General features: G+C 61.0%; 1 protein-coding gene across 1 annotated transcript in view; it reads right to left on the reverse strand.

Annotated features, from left to right (window-relative positions):
• The window catches only part of ELL (elongation factor for RNA polymerase II), a 77,302-nt gene that overhangs the window by 2,512 nt on the left and 55,156 nt on the right, over positions 1-19,634 (reverse strand). The window contains exons 3-11 of the mRNA XM_018051443.1: positions 19,504-19,625; positions 18,865-19,028; positions 16,863-17,137; positions 13,014-13,138; positions 7,140-7,236; positions 5,533-6,019; positions 1,851-1,917; positions 1,412-1,583; positions 350-394 (exon numbers count right to left, since the gene is read on the reverse strand). Of these exons, the coding sequence (XP_017906932.1) occupies positions 350-394; positions 1,412-1,583; positions 1,851-1,917; positions 5,533-6,019; positions 7,140-7,236; positions 13,014-13,138; positions 16,863-17,137; positions 18,865-19,028; positions 19,504-19,625 (1,554 nt within the window). The remainder of the gene's footprint in view (positions 1-349; positions 395-1,411; positions 1,584-1,850; positions 1,918-5,532; positions 6,020-7,139; positions 7,237-13,013; positions 13,139-16,862; positions 17,138-18,864; positions 19,029-19,503; positions 19,626-19,634) is intronic.

Genomic DNA, 19,634 nt, shown 5'->3' on the forward strand with positions numbered 1-19,634 from the left:
GCAGCCAGAGCCCGGAGACCCCAGCTCCTCCCTGACTCGAGTGCTGAAGGACTCTGGGGCCAGGAGGGGGTGGGGGACTCTGTCTCCTCCCCCTGACCTTTGAGGGAGCTGCGAAGGGCCTGGGGCTGTGCTCACCCACACTGGGAGAGTGTGCAGGGTGCAGGGGAGGGGGCACCCGAGTGCCCAGGACAGACTTAAGCTCCTCTGCTATCAGCAGGGGAGGAGCTACTCTGAGGACCGGAGACCAACCCAGGGAGGCCCGCCTGCCCGCCCTGCCTCCTCTCCCAGACCTCGGCGCCACTCACCTGATCCCACCCCACCCTAATCCCACAAGGGGATGGAGGCTCACCTTTTTGATTTTTCGATATTCCTGAAGAATCTGCCCACGAGTAGTCTGAATGAAAAACAAAAGAAAAAGTGAACAATGCATTATCTGCAGGATACCCCAACGGAGTGACCCCTTCACCTTAGTAACGGTGGCCTGCCAGGTCACTGCATGCTTGGGGACAATGGCTGCGGCTGTGGCGTGACCGCCTGAGGGTGTACAGAGCAGGGGCTGGGCCAAAGGGGGCGACTCGGGGACATGCATGAGGCCACACGGCGGCTGGGGGAAGGCAGGGAGCAGCTGGCAAGGCACCTTCCCTCGCACCCGGCTGGCCGGTGCCCAGGTTGAGGCCAAGCACAGAGGCCCCCTGACCACCTGTGGGGGCTGCAAGGAGACAGGAGGATGGGGGTGTCCGGGGGTGCTCCCCTGTCCTAGACCCTCAGAACCCCCACTGAGCCTCCAATCACAAGCCATCTCCTCGGGAAATCAACCTGGCCTCCACGAGGGAGACAGAGCCTAGTACCACGGTTCATCAGGGCTGGCCCTGTCGTCAGGTAACCAGCTCCGAAAGGGTCCCAAGGTGGAGGCTGGTGTCCCAAGGCCCCCTGCAGGGACCAAGCCCCCTGTAGTGAGGTCCCACTAGGGATGGCTAGGGAAATGCAAGTGCCCCAGGAGGGGGAAGGGGTTGGGGCCCCAGGAAGCCTCCATCCCCTCCCCACGGCGGCTGTGACAGCTCTGACCGGCTGTGGGGTGTGGCCAGGGCCCACCCCTCCTGCTGGGGGGTGGCGCTGAGAGCAGCAGGGGACTGCAGAGAAGCCCCAGGTGCTTGGGGTGGGGGGAGGGGGGAGTGGGGGGACGCATGCACCCCAGCCCCTGGTTTCCTGGCCGTCTCCACTGCTGAGGCCACCCCCGGCTCCACGGTCACCTTCCGCCTACAGCGCTGCTCTTGCCCAGCCTCATGGCTGAGGCAGTGGACCTCCCTGAACAGGCCTGACTCACTCGGAGTGGGAGAGAGGGGCAGGCAGCGGGCCCGCCCGGAACAGGAGGGGCCCCGTCTGAGGGCGCGGGCGCCAGGCAGGGCACTACCTCGTACTCCTCAGAGCCCTGCGAGAGCTGCCGGAGCTGCGCGTCGAGCTGCGTGAAGCGCCGCGTGACCCGCTCGATGCGGGCGTGCAGGCCCCGGTACTCGCTGTACTCCGCGTTGAAGTCATTCTTGTAGCTCTGCCGCTGCTCCGAGGAGGAGATGGTGGCGTATTTTCTGGGGAGACGGGAGAGAGGGGCCGGAGGGGCTTAGGGCGCTGCGGCAGAGCGCCTGGAAGTGTCCACAGCCAAGTGGCCAGCCCCACCCAGGACTCAGCCCTGACTCCGAGGAGACTGGCGGTCAGGAACACACACACAGCCAGAGTCGAGCCAGCGCACGCGCGTGCACACAGGCGGGAACACACACACACAGCCACAGGGCCTGTGCTGCCTCTGCTCACCTGCAGGATCGGGAGTGGGGGGCAGCAGGCGAGGAAGTACTCACAGCAAGTAGTCGGGCGTCTCCGAGGTCGACGTGGGGACACTTGAGCTGCTGCAGGTCCCGTTTAAACCTGCAAAGAGAAAGTGTGTCTCCCGAGTCCGCACCTGGTGTGTCTGTGGTGAGATCCACAGAAGGTTGATGCCCTATTGTCTGAAGGCCTCAGGGGGGAGGCCACGCGGAGGGAGCCAGGATGGGCAGAGGCGGCGTGGGTCAGGGTGAGCACCATCTGGCCGCCGTGGGGGGCTGCCTGGAGCTGGAAGTGCCCCCTGCCAGTAGGAGAGGTGGTGAGCCAGCATGGTGTGCGTCCCCAGAGCACAGCCATGCAGAGACGGCATCACGGGCGCAGTTTTCAGCAAGCACTCAAAAGTACGGGTTCGCTGCAGGGTCAAAGCCTGGGAAGCTTGTCCAGAGCCTTTGCTGACCCCATGTAAAAGGCCATGAAGATGAAAACCAGTGACCCCTGGACAGTTGAGTCCCAGGGGCATACCATTTTTGAGCCCCACAGGCTCTGGTCTCTGGCCCGACCATCCCCACCCCGCCACCACACCCATCCTCCATTCTTCGCACCAGACCCAGGACTGCAGATCAGAGGGTCAGCCCTGGGACTGCGACCTGAGACAGTGCCCGAGGCCTGCCCGGGCCACAGTCTGCTCCTTTCCCCCGGGGACTTCTCCCAGACGACCTTTGTAACCCCGGGACACAGGCGACGTTTTCACTCCGCAGCATTTGCTGAGTGCCTATTTTGGTGCCTCTCTTGAGGAGAGCAGCCCTCCAGTGGGCCAGCGGTCTGATGAGCCCCGTGCGGTTTTATACTCCATCCAGTGCAAGGGGAGATCCCCACCAGCGGATGGAGCCCACCCACACCCCCATCCAGGGGTTGCCTCTGAAAAGGCTGTGGCCTCCCTGGGATGCAGCCCCACAGGCACAAACGTGCAGATTCAGTCTACATCCCCACCCCCACAGCCCAGGCCCGCCAGGCATCCCGCGGTGCTTCACCTTGAGGCTGAGAATCAGATGGACCTGGCAACACACCACAGGGGCCCAGCCCGTGGCAGCCAACCCTCTGTGGGCTCCGCTCCCGCCCTGCACCCGGCCACCCCTGCACCAGCCCAGCTGCTTCCCACCCGTGCGCCCCCTCCCAGGGCACTGGGTGCAGGGACGTGTCTGTCGGGTCACCTTGCAGGACCCAAGTCTGGGTGCCAGTGAGGGTGCCCCAGTTTCCACATACGTGTCAGCAGGCCTGAGTTTGGCCTGGATGAACTGAAGCACGCCCCTACCCAGCACGTGGCCTGGCCAGGAAGGTGCCCTTGGGCCACAGGTGGGGTCCACAGTCTGAGCGAGAGCTGGGGGCAGGCACGAGGGTGGGTCTAGGACCCAGGAGTGGGCCCATAGCACAGGGGGAGGAAGATGGCAGAGGGGGGCCTTGGCAGGGTAGGGGGGCGGGGGGCACAGGTGGGCTGAGCTGAGGAGGCTGCCACACCCATCAGGGTCAGAGGCGGTCACAGGGCAGGGTTGGGACCACAGGACAGACGAAAGGGACAGCAGCACGCAGAAGGGTGGACTGCCTCACAGGACCCAAGGGTGAGGGAGCTTCTGCACTTGGGTGCCGACGTGGAACCCTCGCCAGCGAGGCAGGAGAAACATTCAGAGGATAATGCTGCTGTTAAAGGCGAGTGGGGAGCTCTAGCCTGCACAGACGCCCACCCAGGAAGGAGCCACAGCAGGAGGCTGTGTGTGGTGGGAGCTTGGGAGGAAAGGCAGGCCCCCAGCCACCGATTATCACTATCAGCTGAGCTGCCAGAGAGGTCAGTCAAGGGGGATCGCTCGGTGCCATACCCAACTTCTGGTGCCCCACTTGTCCTTTCGCTCCCCCTTGGGGCCCCTACTCTCTGGCTTTCCTGATCCCAAACCTCTTTCTCACCTTGGCCTGGGGCCAAGCTGCCTGTGGCTGACACACACTGGGCAGGAGCCAGAGCCTTCTGAGGCCTGCACGTGGGGCTGGTCTGGGCAGCATCTTCCTGGCCTGGTCTGCTGCCTGGCCCCATAATCCTACTTCCCCGGACCCGGCCAGAGCACATGGAACCTCGCTTCTGCTGTTTGGGACAGATGGCTCCCTGAGCCCAGCTGCTCAGGTCTGTGTCCCTGGGCGGGACCTGGGTCAGATGGCCTGCACTCAGGGAGCCAGGCTCCCTTCCCCTCCGGGAAGCCGAGCACGCGGCAGGACCGAGGGGTCCCAGAGGACTGACGGAGCTGCGAGGTCTGCCTTCATCAGACCCACCCCGGACCCGGTCTCCAGCTGCAGAGTGAGGAGCGGGCATGGCCTTTCTGGAAGACAGCTGAGGGACAAATTAAAAAGCCTGAAGGAGCAAGGGCTCCACCTCTGGTCCAGGAATGCCCCCTGCTGGGGATCCTCCTGAGGAAATAATCTGAAAGCTACAGCAGGTGAAATGGCCCACACGGCCAGCAGGGCTGCGCCTCTGTTGCTGTGACATGCTGATTAGGTTAAATTACGTGAGAGGAAAATCACAATGGAGTCAGTATTGCTCAGAGAGCTCTCTAAAAATGGCGTCAAGAAGCCATTAAGGAAGGTGACTTGTGCACGGCTCAGCCTGCATGGAATCTGACCTTTTGACCCCATGAAGTCATCTGCCAGGAACTCGTGACAGCTGATCTACTTATCAGACCCCCACTCTCAAACCACGTGTGATACTGTCCACTTACTGGACCCCTAACCTAAAACAAGTACTTTCTGACTGACTGACTTGCGTCAGAGTCAAACCGTTCTCACCAGAAATGTTTAACGAACTCAAGGCTTTTGGTCTTCATAAACCCAACTCTTGCTCTTCCTGAGAACTCGTGGTCACCTGAGCCTATGTCTCCCGAATGGTAATTCTTAAGGCCCTACAGAAACCATTTCCCTATTTGCAGCCTCCAGAGTTGTTTTGGGGTTGCCAGTAGCCACAAGGGGTGCTCAGCTCAGATGCCTGGGGCTCTAACTGGGAGTGGGGAGGCTCTGGGGGTGAGGATGCCGCCCCTACGAGCCCCAGGCCCTCGAAGGTCTCCCCGCTCAGCGTCGAGTCCCGGCAGCCTCACACCCCTCATCCCGCTGAGGGTCTCCCGAGCGCCAGCTTCCCGACAGGCTGCACGTGCGAGGCCCTGCTCTGGCTCTTACCAGCTGCTGTTCAGTAGACGAGTCTCCCACCTCCTCCTGGACCCGCCTCTCAGACCCTCTCTCTGCAGGCTTGCTCCGCAGGTCACAGTAGGTCCGCAGTGATCCAGGGACCCCCTCCCCACCAAGTGCTGACCTCCGCAGCCAACCCTGAGCCCCAGACCCCTGCTGTGTGCTGTGTCTGGGGTCTCCCAGCAGCCAGAACTGGGCCCTGGAGTTGTTCTCCCTGTGAAATATCCCCTCCTGTGAGCCTCAGCTCCATCAGGCTCCGTGCCCCTGGCCCCCATGGCTGGCCTGGCACACACCTGACTATAGGAGCCTTCGAGAACAACACCTCCAGGGCAGTCACGTGAGCCAGTGCGAGGACACAGAGGGCCTTGATGTGCAGGGTGGGCCCAAGTGGTGACTCAGGAGGCAGCCCTCTCGGCATCCTGTGGAGTGAGGGTGCGCGGGCACAGGCCTCCAGTGACTCCCCCTTCTGCAGAGCCCTCTGCCCCTCGACCTCCTGACACCTACCCGGGGCGACTGGTGGGGCAACTGGAGGGGCTCCAGGGGGGCCCGGCATCTGGCTGAGTGGCCGGTCCCGGGGCCTGTCCTCAGCTGCCCTCTCCTTGTCTTTGTGCTTCTTGGATTTCTTCTTGGATTTGCTGTGCAAGGAGCTGCCGTGGGGCCTGCTGGGCTGGGCACAGTCCGTCAGCAGGGGCATGCTGAGGCGCTCAGTAGGGGCTGGGGCGGCCACTTCCCCACGCTCACAGTCCCGGCCGCTGTGGCCCAGGTCGTTGCTGACGTCGGCCAAGGGATCGTGGGCCCGCGGCGGCTCCAGTCGCAGGGGCAGGTGGGTGTCCGTACCAGCCAGGGGGCCCGGGGTGGGCAGCAGGCCCTCGCGGCCGAGGGTCGCGCTCAACTTCCCGTTGACTGTGGGCTGAGCTCTCTGGGTGAAGTGCGATATCCTGGGTTTCTTGTTGGCCAGAGGGTCAATGAAGTCAGGAGGCTGCGGCCGTTTCTGTGACGGAGAGGAGAGAATTTCAGGAGTGAGCCGGCGCCTGGAGTCACTGTGTGCCCCAGGGAGAGGCTGGGCGGCAAGAGGCCAAATTTGAGCTGACCGGTAGCCCCACCACAGGCCCTGAGCGAACCAGCGCCCACAGGGAGGGCCACTCCGACCACAAGGGGGCGCGCGAACACCACAGCAAGCCCGAGAGGCCCAGAGCTGGGGGCCTGCCTGCCCAGGGACCCGGGAGGGGGCGACGGGCCAGCAGGGCAGAGAAAGGGCGGCTGGGCCATCAGTGGACCCAGTTCAGCCCATAAGGGCCACCCCTGGGAACTGGTCTAAAACATTACTGTGCTCAGCATCCCCAACGGAGCCCAGTCTGAGTGACACAGGGCTGGCCCCACAGGCCAGGACTGTCCTCCCCAGGGCCCTTGAATCCCCATGGCACCCCTGTCACATGGTGCAGGCCTCATCCCCATTCACGAAGGAGAAGACTGAGGTCTGGAAGGCAAGGCAAGAGCAGAGGTATGGAGCCAGGACCAGACCAGTCGGCCTGGGTCCAGGGTGCGGCAGTGTGGACCAGCGTGAAATGAGGCCCTGCCCTCCACGCCCCAGCCACGGGGTGCCCTGGGAGGCTTCAGGACCTAGGCCGGATGCCTCCAGGGGGAGGCAGAGCGGGGAGGAGAGCTGCTGGCCAAGCAGGGGACAGAGACATGGGACTCACTGGTCAGAGCACACGGGGGGGAGAGACAGCTGTCACCAAACAGCTTGACAACGGTGAGGGACCCCACTGCTGAAGATCAAGCCCCCAACAGCAAGGCCCTCCCCGCATACCCTTCCCACCTACTACACGGCAGATCCTGCTGGGCACACAGTGATTTTTGGAGCAGCCCTGGGAGTCAGAGGTCTCCAGTGGCCAGCGGCCCATGCGCCCTCAGCCACACTACCCCGACAGGCAACCCAAGGAACCTATCCAGGTTCCAGGCCTGGGACCCCCCAGCCCCCAGTCAGCTGCTTATGCCTTCAAGAAAACTCGCCAGCCCTGAGTCAGAGGCCCAACAGGCTCCCTGAGAAGCAAGGTCAGGCCCACCGCCTCTGCTGCAGCCCACCCACCCTCCCCGCCAGCCGCTCCTACCTGAGGGGGCGAGGTTGAGCTCCCGTGCTCGCTCGGAGGACTGTTGGCAGCAAGTTCCCCAGGGAGGCCCCCTGTGCTCTGTGGCTGGCAGAGTTTCCTGCAGAGGAGAATCAAGGCAGGTTGGAGGGTCCCGAAGCAATACCCTCCCTGTGAGGCGCACCCAGGCCCGACCATCTCTCCCCTGCCACTTGCACCCAGCGTCTGGGGGAGGGCCTGGCTCCTCGCTGAAGCATGGCAGGGCTGGGCGCGACGGGCACGCCTGGCAGGCAGAGAGCAGTCGAGCGCACCCTGCCCTGGGCGCATCTGTATCCGCAGCGGCCCTGTGGCCACGTCCTCAGCCTCACGGTCAGAAGGCCCGCCACGCTGGGCGCTCTGTGCCCAGAGAAGGGCCAGCTGACCAGACGCTCATCTTGACTTCCATGACCATGGAGACCGGGACTCCCGGTGCAAAACTGACCGGACACTCAGGGTCCATGCTGTGTCCCCATGGGAGCTACAGACATTGGGTGTTGGCCCTTTTTAAAAAAACATTTGGTCCTTACTTTTATAAACAAGTGTCATCCCAATAACAACGCTCACTGCAGAAAGAGAATGCAAAAGAGGGCCGAGATGCCCTGCTCTGAGGTGGGATGACCCCCGCCCCCAGATTCAGCTCCCATCTTCCTGGGAGCCCGGCCCCAGGACCTCCAGGGATGGCAGGAGCAGCCAGCAGACCACCGGAATCAGGGCAACAGCGCAGCCAGGGATGAGAGAAGCAATGCCCCCATGCTTGACAGAAAACGGAGGCACTGAGAGTCACCCTGGCTGGGTGGGGCTGACCTCTTGAACTCCTGGAGGCCGAGAGTCTCAGGGGAGCCCAGGCACCCAGCTGGCCCCCACGCCCTGCAGGACGCCGAGGCGAGGTCCGGGGCCACGGCCGCTGCTCCAGTCAGTGGCCAGCAAGCACTTCCCTGGCCCTCAGCCGCACTCCAGACTCTGGAGGCTGCCCTCCCCACAGCGGCCTGAAACGCAAGGCGAGCCGAAAGGAAGATTCCAAGAGTGGGTGGGGCAAGTCTACTGTCCAGCCCTGTGGGGGCAACCAGAGCTTCCAGTCAAAGACAGAGAAGCAGGTGTCCACATCCATTCTCTCAAGTCCCCACTAAAAAGGCATAAAAGAGAAAGGGAACAAAAGACAGCAATGCTACCTAACGCGGGAAGCAGGAGCACTAGCGGTGACTGTCCTGGAGGAGCCAAGGAAACGGAGCCCTGGGCTACAGAGCCCGCAGGCCCGCAGCGTGCGCCTCGGAGACCTCGGTGGAGGCACCTTCCAGGCTGCCCCCAGCAGCCCTGCTCTGGGGCCTGGCCTGCTAGGGGCAGCTGCAAGGGGAACCCCCAGCATGTTCGGGAGTAAAGGAGTCCAGGCCTTCCCCAGGGGGCCAGGAGGCTGCTCAGGCCACACAGGATGGACAGAAACATGGCCTCCAGAGGAGAGGAGACAGAGGGGCCTGTGGAAGGACCCAGAGATGCCTCAGGGCTACCAGGGAGGCTGGACTGCCAACAGCAAAGTTCTGTGGAGGCGGCACCCTGGCTTCCAGGCAACAACTGTCAGGCCCTGAAACAGACAAGAGGATGCATTTGAAAGGACAGAGAGCAACCAAGCCGCTGTGCCACAACTACTGAAGCTGAGCCCCAGAGCCCGTGCTGCACGACAGGAGAGGCCACCGCAAAGAGAAGCCTGAGAGCCGCAACTGGGGAGCAGGCCCCTCGCCGCAGCTAGAGGAGAGCCCGCGCAGCAACAAAGACCCAGCACAGCCACAAATAAGGCACCGTTTAAAAAGAAGGAGAGAGAGACTCTAAGAGGATGAAAATGTTAAATCCACCAGAAACACACCGGCCTTAATAGCCTCAGAAAGACAAAGATCTGAAATGCACACCTCTCCAAAGAAAACATACAAATAGCCGGTAACGGCAGGAACAGATGCTCAACGTCATTCCCTGCTCATCCAGGGAAACTCAAACCGATACCTCTATAAAATACCACTTCACACGGGTCAGAATTTAAAAGAAAGAAAATATAGCAAGTGTTGGTGAGGCTGTGGAAAAACTGGAATTGGGCACTGCTGGTGGGAATGGGAAATGGGGCAGGCACTGAGAAAAAGCGTCTGGCAGTTCTTCAGAAAGTTAAACACAGGATTACCACATGGCCCTGCAATTACACTCCTCAGGACATACTTGAGAGAACTGAAAATCGGTGTCAGTTATACTTGCGTCCTTGTACACAAATGTTCACAGCATCACTGTACACAATCCCGAGAAGGTGCAAACAGTTCACGTGTACACTGACAAAAAAATGAACAAGCACAACTCAGACACAACAGATACAGAGACCAACCAAGAGCCAGGCCGTAGAAAAGAACGAAGCTCTGCCACACGCTAAAATGCGGAGAAACCTTGAGAACACAACACCGAGTGGAAGAAGCCAGACACGAAAGGCCACACAGCACACAATCCCATTGATAACAAGTGTCCAGAACAGGCAAATCCAAGAGACCAGAGGCAGATTGGCAGCCGCCAGGGGCGGGGGGCGGGGCGTGACCGCTAATGCAGGCTGTTGGGTTTTTGGGGGGGATAAATGGTTTGGAACTAGATGGAGGTGGTGATTGCACCCTGGGAACTAGAAATGATGGCAAAGAGAGACAGATGGCAGCAGCGGAAGAACTCTCCCCAAAGTTGAAGAAATAAAAATAAGCCACCAGGAGGACAAGAGTGAATGGTGTGGGAGTACGGCCCCCAGGGGCAGACTGAGGAAGCCGCCGGGAGGACACAGGGGCCTCCTGCAGCCGCACCGAGGACGCAGACTGCCAGGGCCACCAGCCCCGGCCCCAGCCACCCCCCATGCCACCGCAGGCCAGGGAGGGAGCTGACGAGGCGTCTGCGGCCAGACCTTCAATGTGGAGGGAAAGCGCCTTCCCATCTAGAAGGCTGCTGCTGCTGCTGCTGCTACTAAGTCGCTTCAGTCCCATCCGACTCTGTGCGACCCCACAGACGGCAGCCCACCAGGCTCCCCTGTCCCTGGGATTCTCCAGGCAAGAACACTGGAGTGGGTTGCCATTTCCTTCTCCAATGCGTGAAAGTGAAAAGTGAAAGTGAAGTCGCTCAGTTGTGTCCGACTCTTAGCGACCCCATGGACTGCAGCCCACCAGGCTTCTCCGTCCATGGGATTTTCCAGGCAAGAGTACTGGAGTGGGGTGCCATTGCCTTCTCCGATCTAGAAGGCTAGATGTGGCCGACTGGTGTGCTGGCCACCCAGGTGTGGAGCTGTGGCAGACGGACGTCCCAAAGCGTTCTCCGAGAGACGCTCCAAGAGCTAGGTTCCTTCACCATCGGGGCAGAATCCCAGATCCAGAAACAGGAGGACTTGCAAGGGAGGGAGGCAGCTCCCTGTGGAAGCCCTGGCCCCTTGAAAGTGATGAAAGGCCATGAGACAACCAGAGGGAGCTTGTGGCTGGACGTGAAGGACACAAAAGGCTGAGCACTTGGCCAAGCAGGTTACCAACTACAGGGAAAGTGCACTGCCTGTGAGACAGACTGAGGCCCGTGCTGTCTAGGCTATGCCCTGGGGGAGGGGAGGCCAGGACAGGGCAGGTTGGGGGACTGATTTCAAGGCCACATGGGGTCCAGGCCTCATCCTGCACTGGGACATCCAGACTCTGCCTGGGACAGGCCAGGCCTGAGCCGTTACACACGGGGACTGAAAGCACAGAGGAAGCATCCAAATAATCAGCTGAGGGCTTCCCTGTGGTCCAATGGTTAAGAACCCGCTTGCCAAGGCAGGGGACACAGGTTTGATCCCTGGGCCGGGAAGATTCCACATGCTGAGGAGCAATTAAGTCCATGTGCTACAACCACTGAGCCCGTGCTCCAGAGCCCGAGCGCTGCGCCCAGTGAAGTGCGCGCCCTGAGTCAGTACTCTGCAACGAGGAGCCTCCGCAACGAGGAGCCGAGTGCCGGTCTGCAGAGCAAAGCCACGGGGGCGCAGGCAGACCCTGGAAGCACAAGCGCACTCAACTCAGGTCCAAGTTTAGAACAAGCTGTAGGATAAGGGAGGCTGTAGCCCCTGGGGTAACACGAGCCCCCACACCCAGCCTGTAACAACAGGAACACCCTAAGACCTCATTTCTCCTTCTTGCCATGAGACCCACGGCATGAAGAGTGGTTGTAATAGGGCTTTCTTCAGGGAGGGAGCAACCTAAACATGAGAAAAAAAAAAGCTGCCCCGAGCAGCGCTGGGTTGTGGCTATCAGTGATATTGACCCTGACCTCTGCCCACCAATCAGGTCAAGCTCCCAAGAGCAGCAGATGCTGTCAGCTTCTGGAGAGGCATCGGGCCAGGCCACCCCCCCGCCAGCTGGCCCACGCAGCCTGAGAGGAGAGCGCCAAGACGGCCCAGGGCAAACATGAGGGAGGAAAGGAGAGCTTGGCGTGGCCCTGAGCTCCAGGAGTTATGAGCCTGAGGAACCTCCCACCTGATACCACTCAGTATTCAGCCCAGTTTCCTAGGGACCACACCCACCCATGGGCAGACTGCCCACAGGCTGCTTGCTCCTGGCCATGCCCCTCCTGGAGAGCTCTGGGACACCAAGGCCTGGGGGCCTGAGATCAGCGGGCAGTGGGGGGCTCTGAAGGAAGGAAGGAAGGGTGGGAGCAGCCTCAAGGCGGCCCACCCCCACGTGCCGCTTGGCACCTCAAAGCACTCAGGTGGGTGTAAATTACTATTCCAACACTATTGCCATGTGTGCGTGCGTGCTCTACCGCTTCAGTCGTGGCCAGCTCTTTGCAACCCCATGCCCTACAGCCTGCCAGTAGAGTGCATTAGAGTCTCCAGGCAAGGGTACTGGACTGGGCAGCCATGCCCTCCTCCAGGGGATCTTCCCAACCCAGGGACTGACCCTGCACTGCAGGCAGACTCTTGACTGCTGATGCAAACACCTGAGGGAGGTGACAGCATCTGAGACATGCCTGGTGGGCAGCAGACAGTGCCCAGAGAGGGGAGGGGGAGCGTCTTCTGCCGAAACCATCCCCTCTCAGCCCCCCTGAGCACCTAGCGACGTCTAGAGAGCCACAAGAGTGACCCTGGGACAGCAGGTGCGCACCCCGCAGGGCCAAGGAGGAGCTCATGGTTCACCTAGAGTGGCCCCGACTTGGCTCTGATTTCCAGATGCAGTTACTGCTTTAAACAACTTAAAAAAAAAAACCTTCATAAATTGCTCCAAGTCCCCGAGAAACCACTTAAGGACTAATTAGCATCTCAGGCTGCTCTGAAGGGCGCTTCACAGCCGGGGCTCCCAGGCATCAGTTGAGAAGGAAATCATTAACTGCTTGCCTGAGACAAGGGCCGACTTAACCACTTCTCCCCAGAGCCACCTTGGCTACTCCTGACTTCGGGTCCCCATTAACCCGAGAGGGGATGTGTTTAATTAACGCTGCTTAATAGTGTCTGTGGGGAGGTTTGTTTTGCTTTGTTCCTCTCCGCTTCCAGTCCTTTAGACTTTAAGAGGTGGCCTGCAGCCATAGCCTGTGGGGACGTGCTGATTTCAGAAGGAGCTTGATAGGAGGGGCAGGAGGGGCAGCAGAATGGCTGCTTTGGGGTCTTCTGTCCTGAAGTTCTCATGTTCAACACAGAGACTCAGGCCCTCCACCCTACTCAGCAAGGCTCGCCTTTTCCCTACAGGAGGCCACGGTGGGCTACCCAGGCAGTCTCCACAGACCCCCTCCATCCTGCCTGCGGGACCTGTGGGCTTTGGCGCCACGGGAGGCCGCCCCAGCCTCGTGGAGATGAGACGTGCCCCAGGCCCAGGGGATGGGACTCATTGCTGGATGGGGTGGCAGTGTTACCGGATGAGCATCCGCTTCAGCAACTGCTGGTCTCCCTCCGAGTAGCCAGGCCAGTCCTTCTGCACATCCTTGTACACACAGTGCTTCAGGGTGCACGTGCCATCCTTGGCATTCACATTGGCCACCTGCAAGATAGAGCCAGGGGCACCTCGTGTACAGCCCGAGAGACAGAGGAGACCACGGAAGCATTCGGGGGGGCGGCGCGGGGAGAGGCGGAGACGGGCGTTAAAGAGGAAAGAGGACAGCACTTCTGCCCCAAGCCAAGACTCGGGCCCCCAACCCCTCTGCAGGCCGGGACGGCGGCCCTTGGGGTGCCAAAGGGTCAGAGCAGCAGGCCCAGATGCTGATGGAGGCCAGGCTGGCTCCACAAGGGGGCGCTGCCATCTACACTCCCAAGACTCCATCAGCAGCCCATCCCCCTGCTATGGACTGAACCATTTTTGTCCTCCACAAATCCACGTTAAGTCTGACCCCCTGCTAACCTAAGGCTACGGTATTAGGAGGCGAGGCCTTTGGGAGGTGATGAGGTCATGAGGGTGGAGCCCCCATGAGGGAGTGTCTGTTTTTGGGGGGAGAGGCTGTGCTGGGTCTTTGCTGCTGGGAGATTTCTCCAGACGTGGCAAACTGGGGGCCACTCCCTGGCTGCAGTGTGCGGCTTCTCATCGTGCTGGCTTCTGCCGCAGAGCACAAACCCTAGGGCTCTCGGGCTTCAGCAGGCGCGGCTTCCAGGCGCTAGAGCACGGGCTCAAGAGCAGTGGCACAGCGGCTTGGCTGCTCTGCAGTATGGGGGATCTGCCTGGATCAGGGACTGAACCTTGTCTTCCGGACTGGCAGGCAGAGTCTCTACCGCTGATCCACCAGAGAAGCCCAGGTGTCTTTATAAAAGAGAATGCAGAGTTTCCTCCCCCTCCCTGGATGACCACGAGAAGACAGGAAACAGGCCCTCACCAGACACCCAACCTCCTGGTGCCCTCATCCTGGGCCTCCCAGTCTCCAAAGCTGCGTGCCGGGTCTGTGGTGTCTAACCCGCCCAGGCCATGGTGTTCTGCAACAGCAGCCTAAGGTGCACGCTCTCAAACTCACAGCCCCTGTGGCAGAGTCAGCCGAGCTGGGGGAGCTGCGGGAGGGGCGCCGTCAGGGCCCAAGCTGAGCCCGCCTTCCCTGCAACCAGCCAGCCCTGCTGCTTCTGGTTAACACAAGCTGAGTTCGTCTTCAAGACTCTGTGCAAAGATGCTTTTAGAACATTTGCCTAATGTGCTTGATGGAATTCAGGCCGCTGACCCGCAGAGGGCACGCTCCTAAGTGTCTCGTCAGGCACCATGATCCCCAGAATGCGCGTGCGGAGCTATGTGATTGCCAGGGCAGCTGCTGTTTTTCACTACAACTGAGACTATGAATTTATTCTCCACGTCACGGCAGTTTCCCCAAAGAGCATTTTTTAATGGTTGAGTAATATTCCACCAAGAGGCTGCACTGTGATTCACTCAACCCTTTCTCCTTTGTTGGACGCGGACTCTGTTTCCAGCTTCTCTGGAGCATAAACAGATGTCATTTGTGCAGGTTTTTCCATGCTGGTGATGGTTTTCTTCGGCTAGCTTCCCAGAAGTGGGATTAGTGGGTCAAAGACTCTGAACATTTTTATGGCTTCTGAGATGCTTTGCTAAAATGCTCTCCAGAAGAGCCACCCACCCATCCAACTCCCACCAGGAAGGTGGAATGCCTCAAATCTTCTCTCCGGATGTTTTCACAAAAGTGAAAGAGGAGATGTCTTTGCTGCTCATCAGAGTCACTGGGTGGGGGGCGAGAGGGCTGGGAAATGAGCATCCTTAGTGAGGTGCAGCCCCCTATACCTTCCTATCCTCACGCTGGTGGGGTCCCAGTGCCCCTCCCACAACTGCTGGGGAGAACAAGTCTGCTAGCAAACACAGAAGCTCAAGGCAGATGGGACAGGAAACCAGAGAATGGGAGAAATCAGAGCAGGCACCCAGGATGCTCTAGCGCTCCAGTGCAAGACACTGCCTGGGCCGCCTCAGGGAGCTGCCAAACCCAAGTTGGCTGGGGAAGCTGGCACCCAGCACGATGCCTCTCTGGCCCCAGGAAAGGACCAGGAGCAGTAAGAACACCTTGGCGGTTAAAAGTGAAGCAGGTGCCCCGGGCAGACCCAGGTCAGCCCCGCCAGCCCCTCTCCCCAGAGGACTAAGCCTGGCGCGCCTGGCGTCTAAGCGTCACTCAGCGGGTAAATCTCAGGCGCCATCAAATGCTGGGTCGGCCAAGGTTCACATTCTGCACGTGCTTTTTCACTCTGGGCCGGAACAGAACCAGACTGGAGAGCAGGAGCAAGGGCGTTTTTCAGAATGCCACCCCAGGGGCTAAGGACCTGCTGGACGGTGATTCGCGCTCCAGGCACCGGCCGGGGCAGGCATGGCTGTCACCCGTGCCCTCAGTCTCGGCTCATGGCTGACGACCCTGCCCAGCTCCCTCAGCTCTGCCTCAGTCACCCTATGGTGCAGGAGGCAGCTGTGGGAAGGGAGGCCCCAGGGAAAGGGCCTCCTGAGTGCTTCCCCCGATTTCCCAAGGGTAAGGCAACACGTGACTTTCCAAGGAAATGAGCACCCCGGGAAATGTTCTTCTTGGTTCCAGAGCTTTCTGGATGCTCTAGCCAGCCCCAAGAAAACTCCTGGACTACAGAATACTGTATCTGTCTTCTCTAGGCCCTGAGCCGACTCCGGAGCTTGCCGGGAGAAACACTGCCACTCAGTCCGCGCCAGCACAACCTCCATGTGGGGGGCGGCGGCTCAGGAAGCCAAGTTTGCACAAAGTCCACCAGTGAGTACATGGAGGAGCCCCTGATGGAAACGAAGGCTCCGGGGAGCACCTCCACTCTCAGGACACAGGGGGCTTCTCCACGGTGAAGGGGAGGGGAGGCACCTGCCCTGTGGGGCAGGCCCAGCCCCAGATCAGCACTCGGGCTAGGAGTGCGGGGCTGGTCCCCCAGGCCCCTCTTCCCTCTTCACCCCTGCCCTGCACCCTGAACTCGCTGGGGGGTGGTGATGACACGGGGATGCCAGTCCGAGCACGGGGGGACGAAAGCCACAGCGATGTTCTCCTACCAAAGGTGTGGTCACCCCAGCCTCGGACTGCACTCAGGGAGGGGCAGAGGGGCAGCAGGGCGCCCACGGGAGAACTCAGTCAATCGGAAATCCTCAGAAATGCGCGGAAACTCCTCAGATACAGTTCCGGATGGTCATGGCGCCAACTTTCGACCACAGGAGGCAGCACCCAAGAGCCCAGAGTGTCTGGGGCAGGCCACAGGTCCTCCCAGGACACTGGCATGACTGCCGCTGGCTGTGGGTCCTCGCAGCAGCAGAGCTCTGAGGTGGCCTGTTGCCACTTCACGGCAAAGCGACATGCACGTGGCCCAGCTAAGGCGGTGAATCGGGAGCGAGCCACCGACCGTCTCAGGAGTCCGTGAGCTGCCTCCTCCAGGGCAGCTCTGGGACCAGCGCTGTCGCTCCAAAGTCCTGGCTGTTTAACAGCAGGCTATGCCTGCTGGCGCAGTGTTCCTGCCTGATTACCTCTTGACCCCAAAGGGAGGTGCTGAGAGTCCAGACATGAAGCCCCTTGCCTAGCGCCACAGCCGATAAGCCACAAGGAGACCCACCTGATATGAAGCCTGAGTTCTTGCTAACTTGCGCTTGCGGATTCCCCAGGCTTCACTCAATTCCGAAAGCCTTGTGCATCTGAAGTCTTGGGTCCCCCGTGCTACGCCCACTGCCTGCGAGCCTACAGCTGTGAGGAGACGAGCCCTGAACGGTAAGTGCCCCACGCCCCGGCCCAGGCAGCACGCACCTGCTGGAGGAGGCCGTCCAGCGCATCCTTGTCCGCCTGCGCCAGGCCGTCCTTCTGCAGCCGCAGCAGCAGCTCGGCCTTCCGGTAGGGCCTCAGGGCCAGCAGGTGCAGCACGCGGTCCCGGAAGGGCCGCTGAGCCACCCCGCTGCCCCCGCCGGCGCTGCCAGCGCTGCACTTCTTGATGGCGCTGGCCGGGTTGATCGGGGTTGCCCGCTTCCGGGAGGGCACAGCATCCACTGCCCCCGGGGCTGGCTTCCGAAACTGAACCTTCTTGCCTACAGTAAGAGCCAGGTGTCAGGGACGGGAAGGGCTGAGGGGTGGTCGCCGTGTCCTCCTGCCTGGAGCGGACAGCATGTTCCTGAGCGAGCACACGTACACCCACGGATGGCCCACGGCCGACAGTGCCGAGCTCTCAGTTAAGGGCTGAGAGCCTTAACTAACTTCATCCAAACCCCTGGCCCCTGTGGGGAAGGGGGCTGATGGTCAGAAGGGAGTCCCGGGACGGCAGGAGCAGCAGCCCAGAGCCTGCAGTTCCCAGCTCTCTGCTGGCCCCCTGGGCCCCGCCGTGCTCTTTCATGACCAAGGAGAAATAAAAGTGTCAGGCCACTTGGGCAGACCTGCCTGTGCTCGGAGCCCCAGCGGCCGCAGGCCTCTCTCCCACCCTCCTGGTGCACACAGAGACGTGTGAGGGGTCCTCTTGGCGGAGGGGGCTTCCGTCCAAAGTTGCTCACTCCACCTTGGACAACGCCCCTGCCACCGCAGGAAGGAGGACCTCTGAGCAAAGTCAGTGCAGGTCTTAAACCCTTGGGCCACAAAGCTCTCCACGACAACTGTCTTTTGCACATATCCCTCAACTCTGACTTGTCAAATGAACACAAGGAGGAGTGCTTTTAGAACCTGCAGGGCCAGACTTCGTCCCCAGAGACCCTGATGGCATGGGGCGGGGAGAGGCCTGACACAGCCAGGACCGCATGTCTGTGGCCTCTGAGGCCAGAGAGCAGTAAGAGCCTTCACTGTATCCTAAGTGGAACAGTAAGATGAATTCTGGCTAAAAACCCACCCAAAACTTATTAAAATGTGTACAGATGTCTGTGTTTGCATCGTAAGGCAGAGCAGGTAGCTGCAGCCCTTGGGGATCCTGGCTGCCTCCTGGGCAGCTGGCAGCCCGGAGCCCAGGCTCCCCGGGCACACATTGCCATGCCCACCAGGGCCCCGTGCTGCCAGGAGGACCAGCACCACCTAGGGCTTCATCCAGAGCCGGCCCCACCGCTAGGCAAGAGAGACTGCGTGCTCTTCTTAAAGAAGAAAAAAAAACTCCAAAAGCCATCAAGTTCTCCTCTGCTTCATGCCTCGGGCCTTTTCTGCCTGACAATGAATTCACTGGAAACTCCGTCTACATCCAGAGGTGGGAAGACTGAGGCAGCACTGTGGAGCTTTCTAAATAAACAGTACTTCTCTCCGCACTTTTAATGTGGTCAGTGTCTCAACTTCTCTGAAACTGTTTCCAAGCAGATGCTGAGGGGGTGGAAGGTCCTGGAAACAGGGATCAACGCGCTTCCTTCCAGGTCTCCACCCCATGGTCCCTCGCTGGCCCTGACACAGCAGCAGGCTGCCCGCAGCAGAGTGCATCTTACCATCTGCACTGTGCCCTGGCCAGGTCAGCCATGGGAAAGAGACACCTGGGAAAGTGAGGGCAGGGGTGGCCACTGAAGTACAGGCTGAAGCTCTGGCTTCATGCACGGAGAGAGGCAGACGTACCTGAGGCTAGAGCCTGGGCAAGGGGCCCTGGGATTCAGAATTCCTGGAACTCTCAGGCCCTCTAGTCCATCCTGGATTCAGAATGCAGCAGACACCACTCAAGAAGGACCCGGCTCCCCTGGCCTCTGTCAGCCCACCACTCCTGTTCCTGCTCCTGATGGGCCCTGAGACTCGCCAGCTCTCCTGACACCTGCCCGGCAGGCACAAGACCCCCATGGGTGAAGCCCCGCCCCCCAAGCCTTACCCAGGTAACGGCCTCCGGGCTTGATGACGATGGCACCTCGACTGCGCGTCTCCTCCTCAGCCTGCGCCAGGCTCTGCCGCGCCTTCTGGTAGGAGTCGTCAGTGGCGCACACTGTGATCTTGTCCTGGATGCTGCCCAGGCAGTCCAGGTGGACATCCCCATGGCTGCAAGACAAGCGGCCAGAAGGTGAGGCGAGCCGCTGGGGTGACCGGAGAGGCAGCCTCGGGGCCGCCCCCGCCCGCCCGCCCCTCCTGGCTAGGAAACGGGTCTGGTGCTGACTTGGGCAACAGGGCTACTGCAAGGCGCATCTTGACCTGGAAGAAGCAAGGGAGCCTAGGTTCCTGGGAAGGAGGGGGCACGCCAGGACCCATACCTGCACCCTAGACGCACTGTAAGAGCCAGGACAGCTCACCTGAGAAGCAGAGCTGGGGCTGGAGGTGGGGGGAACATCCGCACGCGGGCTGGCGCGGGGGGGCGCCACGGCGGGGGCCACGGGAGGCGGGCCTGGCCGCCGTGAGAGCTGGGGCTGGAGGTGGGGGGAACATCCGCAGGGCGGGCTGGCGCGGGGGGCGCCACGGCGGGGGCCACGGGAGGCGGGCCTGGCCGCCGTGAGAGCTGGGGCGGCCGGGCAAGGCTCACCTGGAGACGTACTGCTGGATGCAGTCGAAGCTGCCCTGGGGGCTGTCGCGGCCGATGTTGGAGAGGTAGAAGGAGAACGTCCGCGCCTCCGCGGGGCAGTCGGGCTGGGGGATGGAGATGTGCTGCACGGA

This window comes from Capra hircus, chromosome 7 (genome assembly GCF_001704415.2).
Source record: "Capra hircus breed San Clemente chromosome 7, ASM170441v1, whole genome shotgun sequence".
Lineage (NCBI taxonomy): Eukaryota > Metazoa > Chordata > Mammalia > Artiodactyla > Bovidae > Capra > Capra hircus.